General features: G+C 53.7%; 1 protein-coding gene across 2 annotated transcripts in view; it reads right to left on the bottom strand.

Moving 5' to 3' along the window:
* Positions 1-27,461, bottom strand: part of LOC122394134 (neuroligin-4, Y-linked-like) — a 136,664-nt gene that overhangs the window by 17,946 nt on the left and 91,257 nt on the right. For both annotated transcript variants that reach the window (XM_043390772.1, XM_043390771.1), the window contains 2 exons: positions 8,080-8,274; positions 1,865-2,529 (listed from right to left, as the gene is read on the bottom strand). In XM_043390772.1, the coding sequence (XP_043246707.1) occupies positions 1,865-2,529; positions 8,080-8,274 (860 nt within the window). The remainder of the gene's footprint in view (positions 1-1,864; positions 2,530-8,079; positions 8,275-27,461) is intronic.

Genomic DNA, 27,461 nt, shown 5'->3' on the forward strand with positions numbered 1-27,461 from the left:
GTGTCTCAGATTTCAGCGAGAAACTCGTCTTAAATTTTGTGTTGTGTGACAATGTACTAGAGCAAATCCTATTTAATTCACTGCTAAAACCATCTTACCTCGACTGTTTCAGTTGTTAAATGAAACTGAGCCTCAACGCATAATAAATGTTCCCAGCTGGAAATCCGTTCTCGACTTGGAATAGGCTGGATTTAGTTTTCCCAGAACGGCCTACCCATTGTAGTTCCGTTATTCATATTAAGTTAAGCCTAAAGGAAGTCAGACAGTATTTATAGCGTCGTTTATTTACCAGGCGGAAAGATGACTTTGTGTACGTCAATCCCTATCCTGCACTACTTCGTCGCTTCCGACACCCGCTTGAGGTGACGACCTACCTCACTTAACCGGTGGCCATCTCATTAGCGAGACACGATCTCCGGAAACTTTGCCAAGGTCGCAGACTTCGCGCCAGCGTGGGCTGCAAAGCCACCGTTTCTATTTTCACGCCTATAGGTGAATCCTATAGGCGTGAATACCAGTGAATACAGGCGTGAATACCAGAGATCCTCAAACCTTCTCTTGCTCTGAAAAGGGGCTAGTAAAAGTGTTCAGTTCTAACTTACGTTTTGTCTTGAGCTTTGTCAGGCTTGAACTGAAAGTAAAAAAAAAACACTAGCGTTCTTGTCGAGGCCATATTGGTCTATGTCTTCTTCAATGTTCAGTGCATTTTGTCCTGGCATTGGCATTGAAATATGCCTCAAAAGCAGTTTGCAGCAGCCGCTGCTGTCACATTCTACTGCAAGGGAATTTTACCGACACTCATAGCACCACGTACAAATTTCCACACATATCACAGCCACTCGAACTGAAAACTTGTTCCGTGTCGTGCCGGGAAAATTGCACAGCTGTGTCCCGTTTCAAACATGTACACCATTTGTGTCGCCATACGTTCCTTCATCGGCATACATTGTTCAATATGTTGGTCCTTACGAGCCATAGGCGGCCGGTTTCAGGCACGCTGGGCCGGCCGTTTACACAAGCAGAGGATCGCAAGTATCGCCATCGCCGGCCCTCACGCCAGCCCTGGGATAATGTCGCGCGGCTGGCAGCTCTGTTCGGGGCTATTTTCAGTTCTTACCGCGGACAGGGAAATATTGTGAAATGAGATTCTATTGAGAGGGCTCCCGACGCCTGGACAGTGTCACATGGCACGAGATTGCTGGGAATTCATGTGGCCTGGCCGTTCTCAGAATTTGGTGGGCGTAAGCCGATATTTATAGCAGGCATCTTATATGGATGGATAGCAGACATGTGCCTAGATCCGAGAAAATGGATCTGGGACCTGATCCGGCGGATCTTGATCTCGGATTCGACGGGATCATAGATCCAGATCTACAATTTATCGACAGATCCGTAGGGATCATGAATCGGAGTCTAATTTTTTGCTTGAGATCCAGTGAAATCATAGATCCTCGTTTACTTTTTGTCAACACAAAATTCCCCCAAAATCACTTGTTGCAACTCAAAAACGTTCTGTTTTAGTGATTTTATGTGATTGCACGTCCCAATTCATAGTTTTGTTGCACTTATTGACATAAAAACAATTGGAAACCTGGTTTCAAATGTTGTGCATTGTGGGATCCAATCAGATCATAGATCCATGTTCTTGGTTTATCGTCAGATCCTATGAGATCATAGATCCAGGATAATTGTTTTTCATGCTGGATCCGTTGGGATCATATATTGAGCCGCAGTTTGCTTCGAGATCCACTGAGATCAGAGATCTATCACTCGGATCCATGCACATGTCTGGTGGATAGCAAGAAACAGTGATGAAAGGTAGTCATTAGTCGAGACCCCCCCCCCCCCCCTCCTAGCGACTCACCTCGTCTGACGGGGCTCCCTTCTTCTCTCTGTTGAAGACGTAGAAGAAGGTCGGGTCGGCGTCCTTCGGGGATGCCTCCAGCGGCGCGTGCAGGTCGGCGTCGGCCGTCACGGGTGCCACGAACACCGCGTCCGTGAGCGCCGCTAACGTCTCATCGCGCCGCTCCTTGTCACCGCGCCGCGCTCGGCCCCACTCGGTGTATGCGTTAATGATCGAGTAGAAAATCTCCACATTGCTGTAGCAGTGCGTGTTCCGCACAAACGAGCGCAGCACCCGGTCGCGCCGGTCGAGCGTCATGCCTTCGCGTAAGTCGTCATCGGCCAGCATGTTCGAGGCGTCCCGCTCAGCCACACCAAACATCAGACTGTACACCTTGCCCTGGTTGCGTCTGGCGCCTCTCCGCACCGTCGCCGGCACGACGACGCGGTCCACGCTGGGCCCAAACGTCGGCAGAAACTGGTACCCTCCAACATCCGCTTCCAGCAGTCTCTCGACGCTCTGCTCGCGGAGGCAGTCGACCAGCAGCTCGCTGTTGGTGGTGGAGTCCTCGGACTCTACGCAGCCCACCTGCACCCCCAGTCGGAGCGCGTACTGTGCCGGGTCCTGCACCACAGCCAGACTGCTCAGAGACGAGCCCGACATCACGATCGCCCGGTGGAAGAGATCTGCGGACGAAGGTGACATCAGCGTTGGAATGAGAACTTTGTCAAGGAAGGTTTACTTTGTAAGATATTTCCTAAGCGAGGTATTACGATGCATTACGTTGTGTTAACCTCTGAAGAATCATGACGAAAACTAACAGGTCATAGGGCCACGCATGGACAGCGGACAGACATTTTGGTATAGCTTTTGGTGTAAGGAGTCAATATTTCCGGCACTGAGAGGGGATTTAAAGCGCATAAAATAATGGATGAACGTGCGACTCTTACGTGTAAATAACAAAGCCAGCATGAATGAAATAAGTGAACATCAAGAAATACGGTTATCTTGTGAGTACCTGCACCAGTTTTCGTTTACGCCTGATTGCGTGAACCGGTCAGGCGGCGCGGAATCTGTGATACTGACATACTACTAAATCAGTTTATTATCGAACTGTCTCAATCCATCATCCTCTGACATTTAAAACTTATTTGATGTGCTCCGTTTCAGCATTTCATTTTCTTGTTCGACAGCGATATATGTTAAAGTTACATTGATTTCTCGTTTACGACCGATTTGAGGACCAAAGTTGTTTGTATTTGCGTTCTCCCCGTGTTGAGGCGATTACGTCCAGCCCACGTTCTAGGGCCGTTCAATATTTCTCAGAAGCCGTTCCACCCGTGGAATTGCTTATTGGAACTCGGAGACAGTAAATTTTGAAAGAGCAGAAATTGCCATGCTGAAAACATCAAAGTAGGGCATGAGCTCTGCCAAAAGCCAGGAGAAGAAAATAGAGATTGGATAACAAAAACGCTTGGATACAGCAGGAAAATAAGCGATGGAAATAGCGATTCAGTGCTGTATGTATTTTTACCACATTTGATGTTAGTTTTGAAACGTGGGTGCTTTCACACAAACGAGTTACGCTGCTCGACTAATCTTTTGCTACGTCACAATGAGTAAACGGTAGATAGTGATTCTTAGCGGTACGCCAGCTTGAGTGCATTCGGCCTAGCCGTTCTTGAGATGAAAATGTGACCCTCGCACGTACAGATGTGGAAAGAGCGACCCCAACTGAGTGGAACGGGACACCCTTCTTGCCGGTCCCTAGCGGGGAAAAAAATTTGAATGCAATCGTTACAACCACTTCTGAGATTTGGTCATGGAAACAGTCCCCCCTGGCGGGTGCGCGTGCAGTAGCATCACTGATATCGTGTAACATGTGTCCGCACAACCTCACAACTGTCGACCAACAACTGCCACAAACTGCTTAGCTTTACCTAACGTTACATAGTTTTGTCTTATCATACTCAAGCTGCGCTGTTTCGAGCCCATCGTGTAGCCGGAATTACAAGCCTCCCCGCCACAGGTCCCGCGCCCCGCCCCCTCCACAGCGTCCGACCGGACCAGGCCCGGTCTGCCGCTTCTGTAATACATCAGAGCCGCTTCCGGCGCCTTCGTGCGTCGACGGCTGCTCATCCAGCCATCGATTCAACGCAGCACTATGGAGGATAAGACGGATAGAACGAGCGACGTAAAACCGACGCGACTTCCTTTGTTAAAGGTGCGCCGGCTCGCAATGAGCTGTCGTTTCAATTGAGCCATGAAAGGGATGAAGGCACATGAGGAAGAAAGTCGAGGATTGGTATTTGCTACTATGTAACATGGCAACAACATAAGTGCTGATGGCTGATTTAGGTATGAGTGAATCTTTGAATTTGTAGCCTCTATATGAAGCAGCAACATTGCATCATTGTCAAGAGAGAGAGAAAGAGAGAGAGAAACCAAAAGACAGAGCAGAGAGAGAAAAGGAGAGAGAGAAAAGGAGAGAGAGATAGAGAGAGAGAGAGAGAGAGAGAGAGAGAGAGAGAGAGAGTGAGTTAGTGAGTGAGAGAGAGAGAGAGAGAGAGAGAGAGAGAGAGAGAGAGAGAGGAGGAGGAGGAAGAAGCCACATCTTACCAGCCGGCTATAGAACAATCACTAGTTACCCGCAATGGACATACCAATGCGTCTGTCAGGCCAAGTAACGGGTGCGTCCGCAGTTAAGGACAAAGCCATCATCTCATGTCCAGCGTACGACGACATCATTAATGTGTCCTGATAAGACAAAGCATCGTTCTGACAAGAAATGAATCATTTGTGAACTACATCCGCGTTGTCTGAGCACCAGCTGAAGCTGCCCAGTTTCGGCCGCCCAATGGCACTGCTCAGCGGGAGGATGGTGCCGTTTGGAGTCGGGAATCGGGACGGAGGGAGGGGAAGGGGTAGGGAGAGGAGCGGGAGAGGAGGAGCCACCGTCACCGCCACCACCGGGCGCGAGAGAGCTATGGAAATTCAAAGCCATGAGTAAGACGGACGAGACTGTCAGCGGCCACGGCACAATGAATTGGCCCGTTTTTCTCGTCCGAGGGCCATAAAGCGCCTGAGCAGCCGGCGCGGCTGATATCACGCCGATACTGCGCTGATACCGCGCTGATACTGCGCTGATACTGCGCTGATACTGCGCTGATACCGCGCTGATACCGCGCTGATACTGGTGATGCCGCGCCGGACGGTAATGTCTGCCCGGCAGGGTCTGCGCCGGCCGGCCGGTTCAGAGACGCGTCCACTGTTCCAGAGGCGGCGCCGCCCCAGCCCGATGAGCCATCTGCATAGAGTGGCTGATAGATAGGCCTCGAGAGGTAAGACATGGCCGCTATAAAAGCTCTCGGCGCCAGCTGAAGCTCGGTTCGGGTAGTAGCTGAGATCCCCGGATAGTTGGAATGGAGAAAACGGAGAAGACACGTAACGAATGATCTGATGTAATGCGGAGATACGGGTAGAGAATTCCTCTTAGCATCCTCGTCTTCATTTGTTTTATCTACTTAGAAGTATTTAAGATTAACATGATTCTAGCCGCTAGAGCCGCAGCCCCGACAGGCTGCAGATATTGTGACTTCTGTGTATGATTTCCACTCCGCCAGACTCCATAGACACAGATAATGTCCCAGCCCTGGTTGACGTCCGATCCAGCTGAGGAACACGCTTGGGCCGCCTGAACGATGCCGTCTTCAATATATCAGAGGACAGAAAAGTGTCACCGTCATAGCTAAAAAGCGCAGATTGATTACAAAGGGGCAGCTCAGGATGTCAATGCATGAGACAAAATGGCGTAAACGGGACGGGAAGGGACGGGGACGAGGACGGGACGGGACGGGACGGGACGGGACGGGGAAGGGGACGGGACGAATGGGACGGGTCGGGGACGAGGACGGGACGGGACGGGACGGGGAAGGGGACGGGACAGGAGGGGAACGGGGACGGGACGGGACGGGACGGGACAGGAGGGGACGGGGACGGGACGGACGGGACAGGACGGAGACGAGCCGTATCGACAGCGGACGTCACTGGGTGATCAGCTCGCCCGTCTCGGCTGTCGCCATCTCAGAGCAGAATTGACGTCTCCTCTCACAGCAATGTGAGACAAAGGCCGACTATCAGGGCCCACTAATCTAATGGCCGCTCCCGTCCGAGCGGGGCGGCCCGAAGGCTCGCTATGACGATCTATGATCCGCCCGACCCATCTAGGAGCCGGCTGTCGATAAAAAGTGGTGCGTCGAGCCGACGGACGGGCGGCGGCCGGCGTTTAACCGTCTTCGAGACGAAATTTCCTAGTTGACCCGGTTTGGAGATGTAGCAGGAATTTGGTCGGCAACGGCAAGTGTCGTGTAGTAACTAGTAAATACAATCGCCGAGAACACCGAATCATTTCAACCAAAACCTTATTGCTAGAAGTCACAAAAACACGAGTAGGTACACGTTACTAAGGTACAGTGCACGAAAATAACTGCAAAATTATTTGCACGAAATGGATCCAGCTTAGCTTACGAGCGGACAGCGTTTTCATGACAATCTGGGCGAGGTGAGTGGTCAGGTACCTGGAAGCTTCTGTAAGGACGAGTAACTTGAGTAGACTATTTCTGAAACACGCAACGACGCTAGTCCAAGAAACGAGTACGTGACATTTTCCTAAACTCGTCCAGCCCATCAAAGACCTGACGGAGCTGAATGCGGCTCAGCCAAACGTAATGCGCTCCGTAAATCGACTCTGCTTCAATGATTCATCCAGTCCGTGGGGCACATTGAGCCGGTTCAAAAATGCATAGCGTTTCGAAAAGTCGTGTCGTCGGCCGGTCTGGAGGGACGCTGCCGGCCGGCCGGGCGGCGCGGTGGGCGGGCCTGAGGGCAGGACCGGAGGCGCAGAGGGGCTGCTCTCCAACGGTCGATGTCGGCAGCCGGTCCGCTCTGGTGGACGCTTCAACGGGCTCCGTGAATGGCCATCGCGCCGAGTGTTTGTTCCATTACCGCGGCCGCCGCGCGCCGCCGCGCCGCCGTGTCGACTGGACACCCTCCGTCGACCAAATCCCACAGGGGAGCCGACAGGACGACCAGCTTCAGAGTGAGAAACGCGGGGTGTCGATGGCTGGATAGAAATGAGATTTAGCTATTTATAGGCGAAAGCGGTTTGCCAGAAGTTGATGGGGGCTAGGCGAGTGTTGGGTAAAGTGGACGAAAACGAAAAAGCACTTTTCATCAGGTGCTTGAAAATGATTCGCCTATGCAAGAAGATGTTACTCAACTACGCTTTCAAACAAACGTAAAATTCATGAAAATTTGATTAGCAACAGTGATACTGCAGTAAACAAAATAAGAAAAGCTTAACTATATCCAATTCGATCAGTAGCCATAATAGTTGCAAAAACATTGTTCAATTTTTCCTAGCCTTTATAAGAAAGCATTCATATCGTACTTTCACAAATTTCACACATGATAAGTCGATGGCCGCCCATCGACAGAACCAAACAGTTATCTAAAACAAGTTTGCAAGTCGGTGGTCCCATAACTAAGAACTCTACGCGCAGTTGCCCACCTACCGGACAGTAACACCGTCGATAACGCCTGCCACATTCCGGCGACCTGATCTCACCTAATTCTGACCTTCCGGTGACCTGACCTCACTGACCTCTGACCTTCCGGCGGTCCGCACTGATGGCCAGCATCCACCGCAAACTCCAACAATCTCACGGCTTCTCTGACCTGCCTGCAGCCTTCAGTGAAGCCCCCACGTAGCTCTTTATTGACCCATAACCCCCGTCTACCTTTCATCGCTGACCGCTGACCTCTCGTATACGCCTTAGCGTCTCAACTACGCCCCCTGGTTTTCACAAACCTCCTCACGTTCCTCACTTGTTCGTTCTCATCCATCAGTTCTCACTCGTTCTCATCTGTTTGTCTCATTTTGATAGGCTTATTTCACTATTTTCGTCTCCCTCCATCTTGACCTGTTTTTCTACCTCTTTTTACTTTTCTGCAATCACTTACCACCAATATTCCACCATTTCTCACCTCCCACCACTTCAAAAAAAAAAATATTATCTACCATAATCACCTCTTCTGCCACTCCTCACCGACCTTCCCTATTACTGAACTCACTAGTCTTCGCCACACACACACTTGTCCCCTACATTCTCATCTGTTCCCCAACTTCTCACCTGTCACACACACTGTCCATTCTCACCTGGCCGCTCATTTCTCACCAGTGACGGCCGCCGGTGAGTTGAGCAGAAAGCTGATGCAGGCTGCTCCGGAGCCGTGGCCAAACAGGGTGACCTTGTCCGGGTCACCGCCGAACGCCTCCACATTCTGCTGGATCCAGTGCAGCGCAGCGATCTGGTCCAGCAGGCCGTTGTTGGTCACCTGCTGCGTGGGGCCCACGCTCGGGTTCAGAAAACCTGCCGAAGAGAGAGCGGAGAGAGGTCACACACTGCAGTGCAGGTATGCTGTGTGACGGCAAGCATGTCATTACGCATCAACCAACGTAGTGAAAGAAGGACAGCAGACTACTTAGGATGTGCGTAAGCACACACTAGGTGATAAAAGTATTTATTAAGCCTAATTATATTCTACTACTTATTCATATAAAGCGAGAATATGTCCGGCTCTAAATGAGAACATGCAGCAATTCGTAAATGTGGCGCGATCGTGAGCAGAATTATTCATACATTGGTCGTTTGCCATCGTAAGGGACGTAGTCTTGGGCAGCAGTCCCAGCTCTCATATTTCATATTAATGGTTTAAATAAGGATTGATGTGGATTGCGACCTCTGACTATGAGTGGCCTTTTCTTGGTCTTGAGAAATCGGCGAGAAATGACATCATCAGTAAATATCACGCACATTACAAAAGCTACATACGACCGGGGAAGATTAGCAATCTTGTCCATAAGGCTTTTTTCTAGGAAGAATAGAGAAAAATGATGACCAAGTAAAATGTACTCGTATAATGCTCTTTTAACGACGTTTATGTCTTTTCAAGCAAAAAAGTAGCCCATGCGTGAGCCTGAACTCATTAAGTTTTCCATCTTTTTCAATCGGCACGAGAAGAGCGGACCGGTAGGTAATTACCAGGAATAATCCATTAGCGCTAGGTCCGTATTGTCCCGTCTATTGAGCGTCCAATGTTTGCCATTATCAGCTCAATCAGCGATTCGCCGAGCCCGTGGAAGTTTTCGGTCCCACGACAGTTGGCCGGTCCGCCGGTACGCTGTGTTCAGTTCGCTGTGTCTGAGCGAGCACCGTCGGCCTGCTTCAGTCGCCGCCGCTCCACACTAACGAGATCAGGCGCGGCAATTGGAACACGGGACGAATCAGCTCGCCCGCTAGCCCTTCAACCTGACAGCGAGTGAGCGGTGAGTGGCCGGGCTGCGCAGCGCGCAGGGAATCACATGCATTGCCGGTGTCATGGCGATCAAGGAAGCTGATGAGCTAAGGAGCACACGAGAGCACATGGAGCGTATGAACACAGCGTAGCACGCCCTGGCGACATCTCCGCGCCGCTCGGAGCAGTGTCCTCCTTCCGCTCGGCTGCGCAGCGACTGCCCCTCAGGTGACCAAGTGCGTCCGCGGCGTCTGACTCTGGCGCGTGATTGCCTCGTCGGGGTTCATTAGCGGGTAGCGAGTCCGACCCGGCCGGGTGGCCGCCGCTGGGAGTCGCTCACCGACCCGTACCGCGTCTGTTCTCTGGAGCTCGGTGGCGGCCGCTCACCATGAGAGACCGTCTGCAGCGAGGACAGAGCAGACAACCAGAGCCGTGTAAAATGAGCTGACAAGAGCAGCCGTCTGAAGTCGGAGACGGTAGTGAGAACACTGCTGTGAGATCTCTCCTCTGAGCGCTGCGTTATTGTGGTGACGGACCCAGTCACAGTTAATGTGTAAAAAGTAAATACCTACCAGAACGATGTGCAAAGCTTTTCTCCATCCTATTTACGCCCTGAATAAGGGTTGTCTGTTGACAGCGAAAAGTCAGATGAAGTACCGACAACACTGTAGAATAATCCACTTGGCATTTGCAAGAAATACATAATGGCAAAGAATACGAGATGTGTGTTCTAAAACTCCAGAATTTCCCTCATCCGTTGAGTATCAAGCATCACTTGCGTAGTTTCAGCAAAACAAAAAGCGTCTTCGTCATGATTAGCATACTTTGAAAAATACATTAGGCTCCAAGCACAATATATTGAAATTTGATGCTCACTCAAGGCGTCGCTTCTGCTATATTTTTACGGCCAAAGCAAACATCTGCTTGCATAAACGGCAACGCTGCCTTTCCTGCCGAGATATTGCGTGACAACAATGGGCGCGTGTCCACTTTGAATATCGAGCGGCGATCGGGCGCGCAGATATTGCGCGTCAGCTGTTGTTTTAGGCGCGGCTGCTGGCGGGGGTAAACGTTCCCGCGACAGGCGTATGGGCGCTGCCCAGGCGGAGACGGACGCTGGCAGACGGAAACGGTCGACAACAGGTGCTAGCGTGTCAGCAGACGCCTCTTGACAGCGGAGAGCGGATGATAGCGCACGAGTCACTTTTTGTACTGATTGGTGTCAGGTATGACGAGAGTGAACATGGACCTGGAGACTGACCGACAAACATATTGCAACCAATGCCTTCATTGTCCATATCTTGCCGTTGCCGAACCCTGTTGTTGGGGCTGATGTATGTGACCTTACATTCCAATAAAAGAAATGAAATAATGCACGAAACTGCTGGTCGGCAGTCGTTAGGTTAGTAACTTCTAGGCTCCCTTTAGCACCGTAATCGATCACCGTGGATCAGATCCATCCGAGCCAACTGCTAAATATACGGTCTTACCTGGGCTGAGCCCACGGAGTGTGTAAAGGCTGGCGTAATACAGAACCCGGAGCTATCTACGGATGCACGTCAGGGTTATGCTAGAAATAGCTCAGCCGGGGCACAGAACCCGCCATAGATACCCAGACTTTTCAGTCACTGATGAAAAGATTAACTTCTGGCGTATATTTTAACAGAATTTTAAACAGGTCTGGCTATAGACTGGTATAGTGTGCTGATGTGAGATTATTGTTAATTTTATTTGTGGGTTTAAAATATATGTTTCGGGTAAGAGTATTACAATGCTGCACAAAACGCAGTTGAAAACCGGCCATTCTCATTCTTTTTGCTACGTAGATCATTTTGTTGAAAAAAGCTATGCACATTGCACATGCCACATATGTATGACGCAGTGTGTAAATACCTCAATGTAAACATCAGTAAATTCTTCAATTTATCAGCAATAAAACTATAACAGCACTTTTGATACTGTTAGATTCACTGCTAAATACAGGCCTAACCCCCGTAGAGCAGTAACACATTTCCTGGTGGCATTAATTTCCGTTCCGGCATTGCCGTGACCACATCAGTATCATTTCTGGGCCACATCGGATCCCCATCAGGAGTGCGGTGCTCGAGGACTCCCGCTGGGACGCGCCGCCCTCCCGGTGGGGGGGGGGGGGGGGGGGGGGGCTCAGACCCGGTGCTGCAGCCGCGCACAGCTCGGACCGGTCGTCCCAGCTGACTGTCCTCTGGCGGCGCGGTCTCCATCACAGTCGTCCGGCCTCCGTTCTAACCTCTACCTGAGTCAGCCGTCATCTGCCGTAGCTCTACCTCAATCGGCCATCCCAATGCTATAGCATCTTTATATGCCACTCATCTTCCACCCAGCCTATTCCACATTTTGCCTCATATTACCCCACGCTCTGCCTCATATTACCCCATGTTCTTCCTCAGCTCACACCATCGCCTGCCTCAGCTTACCCAGCCTTCATCTCCGTATACCCCACTCTCTGCCTCAGTTTACCCCCTTTCTATGCACTCTATCCTCTCCTTCGGTTCGCAACATTTCTCCCTCCTTCCTCTGCCGTCCTTGCTCGTCATCGCTCGCCCCGGAGCGGGCTCTGTCTGCCGTGCGGCGGGCGGCGGGCGGCGGGCGGGACGGCAGCGGGACGGGTCGCGGTGGCGCAGGAGGCGCGGGCCGGCGCGGGGCAGCTCCATCACAGCTCCGGTCAGCCGTCCCTGAGGAGACAGCTCCATCACCGACGACCGGCAGCGCACGGCACGCCGCACGGACCGACGGCAGCCGTCCCTCCCAGGAGCGGCGGGGCGTGGCGGCCGGCTGCCCCGCGGCCGGCTGCCGGACGACGGCTGCTGCTGCTGGGCGACAGCTGCTGCCGGCTGACAGTCGGCTGCCCCACCGACAGCTACTGGGCCGACAGCTGCCAACCAACAGCTGCTGGGTAGGTGGCCGTCGGGTGGGTAGCTGCTGGGTCGGTAGCAGCTGAGTCGGTACCAGCTGGGTCGGTTACTGCTGCCAACCGACAGCTGCAAACACTAACAAACTTTCCGCCCTCCCACCCTCCCGTCGACCCAGACCAGTTCTTCCCGTCGGCCTCCCGCCGGCCCAGTCCAGTCCCTCCCGGCCTCCCGTCGGCCGCGTCCAGTCCCTCCCGGCCTCCCGTTAGCCCCGTCCCGCGCGGAAGATTCCGCTGTCTTCCGTCGCCTGGGGTCCGAACCTCGCTCCGACGTCGTTCCAGTCAACTGTTCTCATTTGCAACCGTCATCTGAGGCAAATGGCTGCATGGTCCGACCCAAATCGGAGCCCAGAGCTCCGCTCCGATGCCGTTCCATTTTCATACAAATCCAGAGTCTCAGACCCAGTGGCTCTGTTCAGCTCCCATCCCCTCTCATCTCACCAGGGCCACCTCCATGGCTTTCCGGCTCTGATCCAGTGCCTCTGCCTGGTTCTCATTCCCTCCATTCTTACCCCCCCACTGGTGAGGTGACCACCTGTCACTGACCCATGGTATAACTGTCCAGTGTCCAGCCCATCCCTTCCCTTTCCCATGAGCCTCCTCGGTCGCAACTCGCAGCCTTCTTATTGGCTCTGACCCAGTGTGGCTCGATTTGATCCATTCCATCCTTCCCCATAGACCTCGATCCCCAACCCCTCTCTCCGAGCTCTGGCCTAGTGGCTCATTTCGATTCCTCCTTCCTTCCCCATGGACCTCGATTCCCAACTCCCGGGCTCTGACCTAGTGGCTCATTTCGATCCCTCCTTCCCTTCCCATGGACCTCGATTCCCACCCCTATCCCAGCTCTGACCTAGTGCCGAATGGCCGCACCATGCTCCTCCGTCGCGCGCGTCGGCCGCGACGTTCCGCCGATCGTGACCGAGGCGGCGACGGAAGCGACATTGATCGGGACGGACAACAGGCTAAGACTCCAGTGGCGGCGGAAGGTAATTTTGGATGGGGGTGCAAAGTTTTCTCAAGGGGCCCCTCTGGAAGTTTTGGGCCCCCTTCAGTTTTTTAGTGATTGTTATTGATTTATGAAAAACGAAGATTTTGGATAACTATCCCCATACACACAAGTTCTGTAAAAGGTTTGAAATTGCAGTGTAGGTACCTACCTATCTCGAATAATGAAAGCATAAGGAAGCAAATGCAGCTAGTTTTTTATCGGCTAATCTTTTAGTCTAGCCACCACCCGCAACGTCTCAAACCACTTTTCTGGATCCGCAGTGGACCATTGAGGGCCCTACATACGAGACCGTTCCAAGAAGACCGTGTTTAGAAGCCCCTCGGAAACCGACCACATAGAGACTCCTCCAGAGACCTACATGACTCCCCAGACTGAATGAGCCCTCCGATCAGGGTTGGTCCCTTGAAAGTTGCTGAAAGGTTTCAGAAGGCAGTATAGGCTCGAAAGTCTTTTGAGGGCTCTCAGAAACCGGCATCGGACCCCAAAAAAGCCTGTGTGGAGGCCCTCCATGATGTTTAGCCTAAAGAGCCGGTATGGAGGACTGAATAAAGGAAAGGGGTCTCAGTGGGGCCTTCAGGGGCAAGTGTTTGAGCCCCAAAAGTATGAATGGGGTCTTAGAGGCAGGTAGACCCCTGGGGTCTGCACGGGGTCCCAGGAGCTCGCGTTTGAGCCCTAATATTCGGCTGGCGGCTACTAGAAACAGCATGGGGATTCTTAGAAGCCGCTTAGACCCACATTTCATGGGTCATGAGTCCCAAGAGTCGATGTAGGGGCCATAAAAGCCGGTGTAGGTCCCATGGCCCCATAAGTTCCGACATTGAGACTCTCAGAGGCCGGCGACGGGGCACCAAGAGCAAATAAAGTGCCTCAACAAGCCGACATGGGGCCTGAGAATCAGTGTGGAATTTTAGGACCCTGCGTGAGCTCTCGGAGACCTTCGTATTTCGTAAGGTCCACAAAGGTCGTTGGATCCTCTGAAGCTGAACTCTGCGGGGCCCTCAGAGGCAAGCATGTCTCCTGGCACCTGCCTACGTTGAGTTGAGACCCTCCGAGGCCGTCGTAGGGTTCTTCAGAGGCCAGCGTTGGCCCTTGAAGCCGTCAAGAGGGCCCTCAGATGTCATCATGGCGGGGCCCCTGAAGCCTGCCTGCGTCGAGGCCCTCAGAGGCCGTCGTGGGGCCCTCAGACGCCAGTGTGGGCCTTTGGAGCTTGCGTTGGGTCTTAGAGACCATCGTGAGGGCCCAGAGAGGTCGTCGTCAGGGCCCTCAGCCCCTCAGGGACCGTCCTGGAGTCCTCAGAAGTTGTTGTGAGGGCCCTTAGAAGCCTTCGAGAGGATCATCAGAGGTCGTCATGAGGGTCCTTGGCCATATTGAGGGTCCTCATGGGCCCTCAGATACCTTTGCAGGGCTCTCAGAGGCCTTGGTAAGACCGCTAGAGGCCATCGTTGTTAGGGCCCTCAATAGACCGTTGCAGGGCCCTCAGATGCCAGCATAGCCCCTGCAGCCTGGTTGTGTTGGGCCCTCAGAGACCGTCTCTGGGCCGTCTGAAGCCAAATGGGCCCTCCGACTTGAGTTGGGTCTAGGGCCGTCACGAGGGCCCTCAGAGACCGTTGTAGAGGCCCTCAGAGGCCAGTGGGGCCCCTGGAGTCCTGTGGGACCCTCAGCGGTCGTCATGAGGGCCCTTAGTGGTCGTTATAGGGCCCCAGGGGACAGAGTTCGTCGTGAGAGCCCTCAGAGATCATCGTAAGGGCCCTCAATAGGGGCCCTCAGAGGCCGTCATAGGGCCCTCAGAGGCCAGCGTGGCCCCTGGAGTCTCCTTGGGGTCCTGGAGTCTCTGTGGGACCCTCAGCGGTCGTCATGAGGGCCCTTAGTGGCCGTTGTAGGACCCCAGGGGACAAAGGTCGCCGTGGGAGCCCTCAGAGATCGTCATAAAAGTGCCCTCTGGGGCCGTCGTGAGGGCCCTCAGATGCCGCGTGGAGCACCAAACGCGGCTCGGGACACTTCTAGCCAGTGTGGGGGCCCCAAAGACTAGCATGGGGCGCTCCTGACCATAATTGGACATCCCGGATGATTCCACATCAGTGTTCGTTTCCCGATCACTGGTTTTGAGGAGAAATTGTATTGGATGGTGCGACGGGCCCCTTGTACGGATTTTGGGGGTGCAAAAAGATATGTTTGCACCCCCATGTTTTTCGATGGGGGTGCAGCTGCACCCCCTGCACCCCCTATTCCGCCGCCACTGTAAGAGCGCCCGGGGCGCCGTCGCGCCGCCGCCGCCGCCGCGCCAACCGCGCCCGTTAAGAGCCCCCGGGTCATGATTAAACCGCGCACCGACGCCATAACGGTGGCTCTGTTAGGGCCGGAGGCGGCCTCATGCAACCAGGGCGGCGGAGTTACGGAAGCCGGGGTATTGGCGTATGCATGAGAGAAAACAAGCTTATGGTGGGGGCTCAAGTGAATGCGGTGTAATTACTGCAAGGCACTGTTGCACTTAGAGGCTCTGTAGGCATGTATTATAACCATTTATCATCTAAATAAAGCAGCTTTTCTGATCCAGTTTTATGGAAGCGGTCGGCTGGGTCTCTGCGGCGGCGCGGCGGTGTACCATCCTGTCCGGGCGGCGGCGGCTGCGGCGGAGCGGCCGTCGGCCCCGCTGTCCCTGGCCGACCCGCCGCTGTTCCCAACCGACCGGCGGCGCTGACACAGCCTCCGCCGCGGCGGCCAACCGAACTCTGACGATCCATCAGAGCGCCGACTATTCGTCAACGATCGGCGGCGGCCGCTCGACTTGCCCGCCGTTCGCCGCCGGCGGCGCGCCGACCCGTCTGGTGCGGCCGAAACGGGCTCCCGGCACCACCCGGCGCCGGCGGACGGCGCGAATAAATCACACCCGACGAGCGGCACCCGCGGACGAGACGCGGCGCCGCCACTTCTGGGCGGAAAATCTTGCGGACACCCGCACGCGTCCCGTCCGAATCGCACCCCGCCTCGATCGTTTATGCGCGGGTTCGATGGAGCGCATCCATCAAAGTGTCGGTGAAAAATCGCGTCGTGTCGCCGCTCGGGCCGGCGCCGGCTGTGACCCATCAGACACCTGCGTCCGTCGGCGTCGGTGTCGACAGGAGGCCATCGTGGGCAGCTGCGGCGGCCGTTACCGGGCCGTGATCCGACTGGAGATCGGCGCATCGGCGAGCTCGGCGCGGCGCCGGATTAAAATGCCGCGCCGATGAGATTCCGATGAGCGGCGCGGCGGCTGGCGGCCGTCAGCCCGCCGCCGACAGCCGCCGACCAGCGGCCGGTGGGAATTTTTAGTCGCATTATCGGCCGGCCGGTGTTCCCAGAGGTGGCGGTCTAGTAATCATTTTGTGATCCGGGCCGCCAGCGCCGCGGTTCTATTCGCATTTGGACGCCGTTTTCAGTCGTAGCTTTAGCCAGCGGTTTTATCAGTCGTGTTTTGAACCGTACGAAGACTCCCATTTCGGGTTACATCCGGGCCATTATATCGCGCCACCGGATGTCACCGGAAGCACGCATTTCCGGTGGGAATCCGGTCGGTTGGAGCGGGCCAAGAGGGTGGGACAGCACACTCAGAGAGCTAGAATAAAGCAAAAAAACATGCAAAACGTCTCCCAAGTACCGAATAAATTGTCATCATCTCGCAGAAGTATTCCATAGGCGTTAAACCACACGCACACAAATGTTTGCAACTTTGAGTAAACACTGACAATTTTGTATGGCACAGAAGACGTTACATACTAAGAAAGAGCATAGGAATATCTTGACTTCCCATTACAAAGTAGTTTTGATCTACAAAAGTTCGCGGTTTACCTAGATAAGCCACCTCTAATTAGTCAGTCCTGCCGTTCTTGTGCAACAGTCATAAACATGTTTGGTCGTCATTTCAGGACAATTCGCACCACAATCAGGTTCAAGTTGTGAGATACAGAACCTCTATTCTAGCCATATAATAACATCATTAACCCATTTACGCCCTTCGTTGCGTTTTCGCAACACAAGCAAGCGTCGACGTGATCAAATCTTGAGAAGTGTATAATGGCGTCTCACCGATGAGACAAGTTCAGCGCGTTTAGCATGGATCCGCGCATGATGCTACGCAGTTACAAGTCTGTGCGGCCGGTAACTTACCGTCCAGAGCTCCCAGAGGGAAGTCGAAGGTCCCGTCAGTGATGACGTCACGAAAACCAAAATGAGTAGATTAAGTGATTAATTATATCGTAATGAATAATGTGTGAACATATTCTGTAGAGTCCCTACAATAGCTAGAATATACATTTTATTAACAAATTATGCTGCAAATAGGGTTTGTGACTATTTTCAAATATGACTACAGTCGTGTTGCGGTAACGCAACGTTGGGCACATCGGAAAGACAGGGGTGTTGCGAAAATGCAACGAGGGGCAAATTGGCAGGGCAGCGGAAGTATAGGAACATCAAATATACTTCACTTGAGATACGTTGTGGGTTTTTTCCTTCTCTCCCCAATCTTCCTCCCTCTCTTCCACGCTCCCCCAACTCTCTCTCCTTCCCCCTCTCTCTCTCTCTCTCTCTCTCTCTCTCTCCCTCTCTCTCTCCCTCTCTCTCTCTCTCTCTCTCTCTCTCTCTCTCTCTCTCTCTCTCTCTCTCTCTCTCTCTCTCTCTCTCTCTCTCTCGTTTTGTAGTCGTGAGGGACGTGTAGGTATGTAATGTGCAAGGTGCATTTGCACGTGAATGTTGCGACACGTTTCACATTAACTCACTTAAACAGCTATCAAACACTCATTTCTTTTTCTCGCAGATTATCGGGCTATTCGAGCTATGGGTTTTCGAGCATCTGAAAATCGCATGGTAGGAAAAGGACCTGCATCAAACGGTCGGCGATGCTAACGGAGCTGAGAGATAGCGAGGTACTTTGAAAATTGGATCTACTTTGTACTAAATAATGGGGACGTAGTCTGGTATCAGACGACAGATAGGCATTGTCATTCTCTGGATGCAATCCGCTGGCCCTTACGTTAGAAAAGATAACTCCCAGAAGCGGCAAATGTGGGATATGCCCCCTCGGGGGGGGGGGGGGCAACAGACCCCTTCGGCAGGAGTGATGAGGGCGTCTGGAAAATAATAGTTTATTTTTTAGAATTCATGGTTTGCACGGATTGATAAGGTGGTTGATGTGAAGCATTGCTTGTTTGTTTACTGAGGGTAGGGCTTTTGTCTAATCAAACCATTTTAGAGCTAGAAGCATTATTGGAATTAGGTAAAACATTGGTCTGAGCGGGCATGGTGAATCGTCGAGGCTGAGACCATCCATCCAGGCCACCCATGATCCAGCCCCCCCCCCCCTTCCCAAGCACTTTCTGTATCCGGCTACAGACCTGTGCTCCTATGGGAGCTGCTCGAACGCGATATACCATAGTTGCCCGTCCAGCTCGAAACAAAGGTTGAGGCATGGAGAAGGATTCTACTATCCTGAAGATGGAAAGGACGGATTGACGAAACACTTGGAAAGTGTGAACTGCGTCCAATCACCAGTCTGCCCTGGCATTGTCTCGAGAAAGAGGTTACAAGTGTGAAGGTCGCTGAGAGTGGGACAATGAAAATTTTGGATTAGGTGTAAACTGTAAAAGTGATAAAATGGATCCTGGGAGACACTTTAAGCCGAGTTGTTATGACGCTCTACGCCTTACGCAGGTAATTTGTGAAAGCCGGATAGGTTCATTTTTTGATAAGAGTGTGCACGACTACCCTGCATTTGAATTTGTCTTTACTCCTAGGAGGGCGGTTAACAATGGTATTGCGTATAGGCGCTTAGGCGAGGCACTGGTTGACTCCCAATCCTCGGTTAAATTGTTTTCAGTTTGGGGTTCTCATATGAGAGGGTAATGGGCTAATGGCTCTGTCTAACTTCCAAAAAAAAAGCACCGCCCAGGGTACGTGCCGACCACTAGGTACTTTAAATGGACAATTGTTGTTGATAATGACCGTTTGTTGCCATCTCCCCGTTCGCGAACCCTTAAGTTATGCTCCCTCATTGAGGCTCTTAGGTGGGTAATAAAGCATGAGGGATGTGGGTTCCGCATTCTCAAGCAATATTTTTCATCAGTTGGTGAAATATATGTTAAAACAAACTAGCATATACGGCGGTTTAGTGTACTTTATGTCCGTCTGATGTGCCCGTCGTTGCGTTTTCGCAACGCTGATGGCGCCCGGTGTGCCCTTCGTTGCGATTTCGCAACGCACGTTTTTTACGTTTTTCTCGAAAAACTTTTGCTGCCGGCAAAAATTATTTTCGATTCCATGCAAGGCCCTGGTAGAAGCGTAACATATCTTGATTTCATCGATTTTCATGATGGTCAATATTCCTGGGCATAAATGGGTTAACAAAGCAATGACAACTGCAGATAGCTATGTCGGATTGATTTTTCGGTATTAAGTTATTTATAAGTAAATGCATTCGCCCCAGCCATACTTTGGCAATCATATATGATTGCCGGGTATACTTGGCAATCCACGTCTCCATCATCGTTCAGGAGCATTTTGATGTGAGGTACATACCTACGCTGCGCCGCCGAATGAAGGGCTTTTTAAAACGAAACAGACCGTTGGTAGCCATTATTCATCATACTCTCGTAATTCCTGGTAGAAAAATTGTCGTAAAAGCAATCTGAAGGCGACGCAACGCGAGGCAAAACAACATGTAAATCACATAAAAGCTGGGACCAAGCGTGTTGTTTATCACCAACTCCTTTTCACTCTTGCTCAAACTAAAGACACTCGAGGACAAAAACTCAGAAACAACATTCAATTATTTCGCTCTCAGTAATACGTATCTGCGTCGCTGAGCCCGAATTACTGGTTGGGTGTAGCCTGTTTCCGGAGCTGACTCGAACTGTGGCGCCGGTCCCGGCTCTTTGTCCGACGGCGGCGGTCGTATTTGTTCTGGAGTGCGCCTCTGTTTGTGTCTCCACAGGTGAAGACTGACACAGACTCGTCGTCGCGATCTCGGGGGACGGCCGTCGAGCGACGTCCCCCGGCGCGGGGAGCGTTTTTGACACGCCGCCGGCGTCCTCATTGGGAGAGCGGTGACACCGTACCGAGCCGAGCACTTCCCCGAACAGGCGCTCTGCCCGCCCACCCGGCCGGCAACCAACGCACAGCAGGCCCGCGTGCGGGGGAGGCGACAATGGCCAGCCAGTGCAGCGAGCGACGGCACGGGGATGGAGGGTCAGCGATCGATGGATTGTGATCAACAGAGCTAATGATAAACTCCTGTTATCCACCATTTGCCGTTTTCAATTCTCCCTGAGATGTAGGCAAACTTCTGGCGTGTTATTTGGGGCCACTCGTAGGACCTTCATATTTGTAACTCAATCTGGGGCTTGAAACGCGTTGGCTGTAACAGCTGGCCTGATAAAATTTCGCCGGAAACTATGAAACATTCAATCAACCGTGGCTACTTTTGATATTCATCACTATACCGTGAAACCATCAGCCAGCGTCCTTCGTCAACAGGAAAAACTACGCAGCACCAATTCTTTTCGTTCACCGTTTTCTGCCACCATCTCTCCCTGTGCTGAATCGGCGATGCCTTCGTTATGGCTCTGGCTGTCGATTTTGTCATGGCTTTGCCCGTGTCGCCCCTGCTGTCGTCGGCACAGCGCGGAACCGAACTGTCAGGTCACAGACACATTTCTCAGCGCCGCCGGCGACCTCGGCGGTCTGCATAGTGCATAGCGGCCCGACAGTTCGCTCAGGGCCGCGGAGAAGGTGAGGGATGCTCCACGCCTACACGAATCGCAGCAGGGTCAGGAAAAGACCCTGAATGAAATTAAGCATTCAGGAAGAGTTTGTGAATATGAAGGAATGAAATAAGATGTACCGAAGGATGACGCAAATGTCTAGAAAAAAAAAACACGAACGCTTTGGAAAGTAGCAGCCATTATCGTTACATGCCTCCATACATGTCACAAATTTGTATAAGATTAACCTTCGCCCCAGTGGGGGGGGCATATGTTACCACCCTGTCGCGTTTTTTGCGTGTGAATAAAAAACCGCGGCGCGTAGCGCCGCGCCGCTTGGGGTAGCTTTTGGTACATCAATTTTGGACAATGTGTCAAATTTTTGACCCCAGGTCATGTCAGGTCAGGTCACCAGGTCAAGTTAACTGACCAAGCCTAAAAAAGTTTGCAATCATGTCCAGCCTGCAGTGTTTGTCAGAAAGGCTTTAAACTTGGTGGATTGCATGCTGTTATGGGCGCCTACAATTTGTATATCTCGGATCTTTTATATCCGTGACCTAAGGTCAGGTCAGTGGCGTGACCTTTCCATTACAAGTCAATGTAGAAAAATGAAAATGCCTCTAGATCCGTGTGTACGCATGGGAACAGTCAAAATACTTCAAAATCACAATGCTTTAGTCCACTCGTGATGACCAAGGTGTCATTTTTGCTGATAGCCTCTAGAAAGGTCATCCGAGGTCATTTGAGGCTACAAACAGTTTTTTGCCAATAACTCGCCATTGGAAAGAGATAGGACGCTGGGAATGGTCTTATTGTGTTTTTCTTGTTGAGACGCATCGACTGATATGCAACATGACCTTTTCTGGTCAGGTCATGCATGACCCTGACCTGAGGTCAAATTTTGAAGTTGACCTTTCAAGGTCAAATTATAGTTCATTCGACGCGTCTCGGCGAGGGGAACACGATTCTGGCAATAGAAATGTCGTGGTTTTTTGTAGTCGAAAGTTATTGTCGAAAAACACTTTTCGTAAAAACAGCAATTTTTGGAGTTTTTGCCCTCTGGAGGCTAAACCGTTGACCTGAGGTCAATATTGATAACACCTTTTCAAAAGAAGAGTTCAAAAGCTATCGATTGCTCTTCCATGCGTTTTTCTAGCTACCATAGGTCCTGAGATAGCGGCATGTTTTCTGAAAAATATAATGACAATTGGCAAATTTTGACCTTTGATGACCTCTGGTGACCCCAATATTGCTCTAAGGTGAAAAATGACCGAAATACTTTCAAACGTACGCATTGAGAGCTATCGACTGCTTTTTTCCGCGTCTTTCTAGCCATCTTAGTTTTTGAGTTAGAGGTGGGTGGTAACATATGCCCCCCCCCCCCCCCACTAGGGCGAAGTTGGCTGAGACCGCCACTGGGGCGCGGGTTAAACCACAATAATGGCCGTTACATGAACACCGGAACATTTACCGTTCGGCGACTCTCGCGAGAGGCCTGCCACCGCACTGAATCAGAGCAGCCGTCAACACTCCAGTGCTTCCACGACACGTCTCGTGCGCTGTTTTCCGTCGGCTGTTGGTCCGTGGTGGGCGGATTGGCCAGAGTGGACACACTACCCCCCGGCCGGGGGGACCGGGTCAGCCCGGACGTGACCGGGAGGCACAGCGAGCTAGTTAGGAGCCGCCGCTACCCGCCGCTACCGCCGCTGCCGGCCGCCTCAGATGGCTGATATATGGATGGCGATGAGGTATCCGGCAGCTCAGTCGACCGGTAGAGGTAAACAAGCCCATTACACATCTGCGGAGTGGCTGGCAGATTGAGAGGATGATTGGTATGCAAGCGTAGTGCGCACGGAGCATATGGGTATGCAGGAGTTCTGAGAGTACTACGGGTCTGAGAGTACTGGACTTACATTGCCCGCGTAGCTTACTCATGAAGCTGATGGTGGCCGAAAGAATGGGCGCCGATTATAGCATACATGTTATTTAGTACATAGGTGACAGATAAAAGATAAGCAGGCTAAGGGCGCATTTGACACGGACGGAAAGACATTAAATACTTCAACTAACCAACGTCTTAACGTAGCAGCTGTGACATGTCGAACAAGTGGAATGCGAATAACCAACACAAAATGATAATGGATTTTCGTAAAAGATGACTACTTCCGTGCACTATGTGACATTCGCAAGACTTTAGAGCAAAAAAGTCAAGCTTATTCACGTGCTTGTGTCTCCCCTTCGAATATTTACATATCAAGGTAAGGCAAAATTGCGACTTTAAAGACCAAGTCTTCGCGACTGCAGCCCTCGAGACGTCCTCTGATTCAAGCTGTTTGCATTGAGAAAGGCACATTCGGTGGCACTAACCTTTAAAGGACACCAATAAAGGCTAAGACTAATGTCCCAGTTTAATTTAGATTTATTGCACAATTTCCATTAGGAGGCGTAGGGATAGCTGCCATTTCCTCTGTCGTAGTGTGCCAAGTTGGCACCGTTTTTCGCAGCCCCGACAGCGCCGGCCCCGAGAAGCACAGCAGAGACGGAGAAATGTCCGAGCCATTCCGGGCCCGGCTCGGCCGCTTATCATTCCTAGTTGTGCTGTTTGAATTTATAGTCGCTCTGCCGTGTGACAGATGTAATAGTCGGGCGACCTCTGATTTGTGGTGAACATTGAGTATCGCCGTTATTGCGGTTGTTGCAGCATGACTCTAATGAGACTCTAAGTCATGATATGCCACATATGTGCCTACCTCCTAGATAAATGTGCTACGCTGCATGCATGCGCGTCCTAATATGACCCCCATATAATGAAAAACGGAATACAATATCAATTTAATACATTCACTTATATCTTATGTCATTCACTTATTTTGGAGACCTCAATAAAAGACTATACTTCTATGCTATACTATATACTTAGAAATAGCACTTTGTTCATCGGAAAGTTATGAGAAAAATATACGCCAACGTTCCGATTACATCCAGCCCGATCAAAGTTTTCAAAAATCCTATCTTTTCACCAAGGAACATTGAAAGCAATCATTTTTCAATGCATATCGGGCTAATAGCGCAACTGACCTATCTAATACGCATGAAAATATTCAAACCATATTTAATCTTAGAATGAGATCGTTACGCCTTCAGAGAACAAAAGAACACTTAAAGCTATCTTCAGGTATTCTTAAGCATGCCACGAGCTCCCAATTTAAGGTCAATGAGCTCGTACTGTGTCCAATCGATACCATTCCGCGCTCCCAGACATTTCTTTGATCTCACATTGGTTGTTGTTGTTGTTCCCCCTGGGACCTCCTTACGGAGGACCATAGCCGAGAGGCTCCCTATGGCGAAGGTAGCCGGCCTCCAAGGCAGCCACCAGGTCGGCGTCCCGCAGCCGCGACGGGTCGACGTAAATGCTGCCAGTTAGCCGCAGGCGGGCGCCAGCGAGGGCCGGGCAGCGGAGCAAGACGTGCTCCGGCACGTCCGCCTCCTCCCGGCACACGGCGCTCTGCGCCGCGGGGCACCGCTTATCGGGGCACTGCAGGCATGCCACGGAGGGGTGGCGGCCGATCCGGTGCAGGTATTGGAGCGAGCGGCCCCAGTGGCCCGCCCTCAACTGGTGCACCGAGATGGCGGCCTCTCGGTCCTCTCCGGGGATGGGGAGCGGCAGGGTGCTCCCGAAGATAGTCTTAAAAAAGGAGTCGGGCCAGTTTTCGCGCCACTGACGTGTGGCCGTCCGATGAACTGCCCGTGTCAGGGACCGAGCGTCCGAGGGCACGGCGCCCTGGGGCAGGGTGGCCGCTTGCTTGGCCAGGGCGTCAGCGCGCTCGTTCTCCGCCAGCCCGCAGTGAGCAGGGACCCACTGCAGGGTCACCTGCCGGCGCTCGGCAATGTCCAGCAGCGTCCTCCAGATCGCCGCGCCGATAGTGGTGGTCTGGGCGGCCGCTCCCGCGCTGAGGAGGCTCAGGGCGGCTCGTGAGTCAGAGCACGCCACCAGCGGGGCGGGGGACGGCTCATCCCGGACTCGCTCCAGCGCCGCCCTCAGGGCGAACAGCTCCGCACGGGTGCTGGAGCAGAGGTCTCCCGCCGCCACCTCCACCTCGAGAGTCTCCCCCGACGCGGTAAAGATGACGGCGCCGCCCCCTCCTCGCCTGACCCCAGCGTCCGCAGAGCCGTCGGACCAAATCCACGTGGCCTGGGCTGGGAGCGCCGCCAGGTGCTGCCGCGCGGCCTCTCGTCGCGTCTCGTTGGAGGAGGCTCGACGACCGCCGGGTCCCACGTCCAGATTGAAGGCGATCGGGCGGCAGGTTGTCCACGGGAGGAGGGGAACCTCGAGGCGCGGCTCCACCGTCACACCCTCGGCGCCCGCCTCGATCAGCGCCGATCGCCCCAGTTGTCGCCAGCCGGTGGTAGACCGCAGTCGAGTGGGTGGGTCGGCCTCCGCGACGCGGCGAAGAGAGTCGTCCTCCGGCAGGGCGAGCGCTCGGCAGAGCGTTCGCGCGGCCAGCGTCTTCCTGGTGGACCATGCTGAAGGGATGCCTGCCTCGGCCAGCAGGGGATCCCTGGGGGTGGACCGTGGGCATCCGGTCACCACCCGTGCGGCCGCCAGCAGCTCGCGCTCCACCAGCTGAACGTGAGACGGGGACGCGGCCGGGAGCCAGGCACCCGCCGCGTATTCAAGGGCTCCCCGGACATACCCGTTTGCGACTGTCCTGAGCTGCGCCTCGCGGAGACCCCAGGTCCGGCCGGTCATCCTCCGCAGCTGTGCCGTCCGCGGCCGGACCTTCCGCCGCAGAGAGTCGCAGTGGTCTTTAAAATGTAAAAGTCTGTCGAAGGTCACCCCCAGAAGATGTAGGCTGGTGCCACCGGTGACCTGCGTGCCGTTCACCAGGAGTTGCACGCCGCGCTCGTCCCTGCTCCGCTGAGTCAGCAGCAGCGCCTGGGTCTTCTGTCCAGTGATGGACATCTTCCAGTGCCTTGCCCATCGGGCCAGGGCGTCGGCCGACTTCTGGGCGCGAGCCACCGCGAGCTCTACGGTGGCTCCAGCGCTCAGTGTGGCCGTGTCGTCCGCATACATCAGGACGTCCGTGCGGTCCGAGGCGTTCCGCAGGGTCTCGATGAGGTCCGTCGCCCAGAGCGTGTAGATGGTCGGCGCCAGGACCGAGCCCTGCGGCAGGCCCGCGCGGAACACGCGCTCGCTGCTGTGCGCGCCGTTGACCTCTACGCGGGCCCGCCTGTCGCGAAGGAACCGGAATATCCAGGTCGCGAGGCATCTGGGGAGGAGCTTGAGGAGCTTCAGGTGCAACATCCGGTGATCGATCGTGTCATAGGCACGGGAGAAGTCGAACGCCAGGAGGACAAAGCGGTCCGCCGTCACGCCATCCTCCGGGCCTCGTCTCGGCTTGGGGCGATTCCAGCCATCTTGAACCGTTTGGACCAAGCGGGCCAGACTGTCCTCCGCCGACCTCCCGCGGCGGAACCCGACCTGTTCGGGGGGCACCAGTCGGTCTCGCTCGATGAGGTAGGTCGTCCGGGCCGCGATCATCCGCTCCGCTAGCTTGGCGATGTGACTCGTGAGCGCGATCGGGCGGTAGCTGCCCACTTGTTTGGGGTCTTTGCCGGCCTTCAAGATGGGGTGATGGTCGCCCGTCGCCATGAGGCGGGCGTCTCGAAGTTGGACCACGATCTGTTAATGAGTGCCAGAAGGGTCCGGTAGGCCGTCGGTCCGAGGTGCCGTAGGTGTTCGGTGCATACCTGGTCCGGTCCTGGCGCCTTCTTCGTCCCGAGGTGTCGGATTTGGTCGTGCATTTCCTGTTCGGTGAAGGGTTGACACTGGTCGGTGCGCTGTCCCCTGCAACAGCACGGGGCAGCCTTGAGGCCGCGGAGCTCCGTCTTGACGATCCGGTCGCGCTTGGGGTGGCGCACGTTTCTGCTGACGTGGGCGTACGTGCGGACGAACGCCTCGGCCTTGGCCCGGTCCTCCGCGAGCAGTTGCCCGCAGTCCCCGTTGATGGCCCGGTCGGGGCAAACGTCCGGTGCAGCACCCTCCATCTTCCGCAGGATCTTGGTGACCTTCCCTATGGCTGCCGGCTTGTTCAGTTCTCCGGTCGCCAGTTCGCGGAAGCTCCTTTTCTGTGCTTCGGCCTCCATGGTCGCAGCTGACTTCTTGGCTGTCTTCCATCTGGATCTCGCCTCCTCCGAGTCGTGCTCCTTGAGGGCGTCCCTCGCCTCCCGGCGCTCCGCCACCGCGGCCACGAGGTCCGGATCGAGCGCCCATGACTTGGGGTCGGCGCGCGCACCCCGCGGGATGTGGGCGGTGCTGGCGGACAGGATCGCGGCCACCAGCCGCTCGCTGAGGTCCTCCACCGACAGCGAGTCCGGGCGCAGGTCAGCGAGGGCCGCGTCGCAGTCAGCCGCGAACCCAGTCCAGTCCGCCTTGTGAAAGGCCCATCGGCTCTTGCGGATCCTCTTCGGTCGCGCGCCGCCAATCGAGGTGTGAATCAGCTGAGGGAGGTGGTCGCTCCCCAGGTCCTCACCGACCGCCCACGTGCAGCGGCCCGCCATGTCTCGGTGGCA

This window comes from Amphibalanus amphitrite, unplaced genomic scaffold (assembly GCF_019059575.1).
Source record: "Amphibalanus amphitrite isolate SeventyFive unplaced genomic scaffold, NRLGWU_Aamphi_draft 000575F_arrow, whole genome shotgun sequence".
In the NCBI taxonomy this organism is placed as follows: domain Eukaryota; kingdom Metazoa; phylum Arthropoda; class Thecostraca; order Balanomorpha; family Balanidae; genus Amphibalanus; species Amphibalanus amphitrite.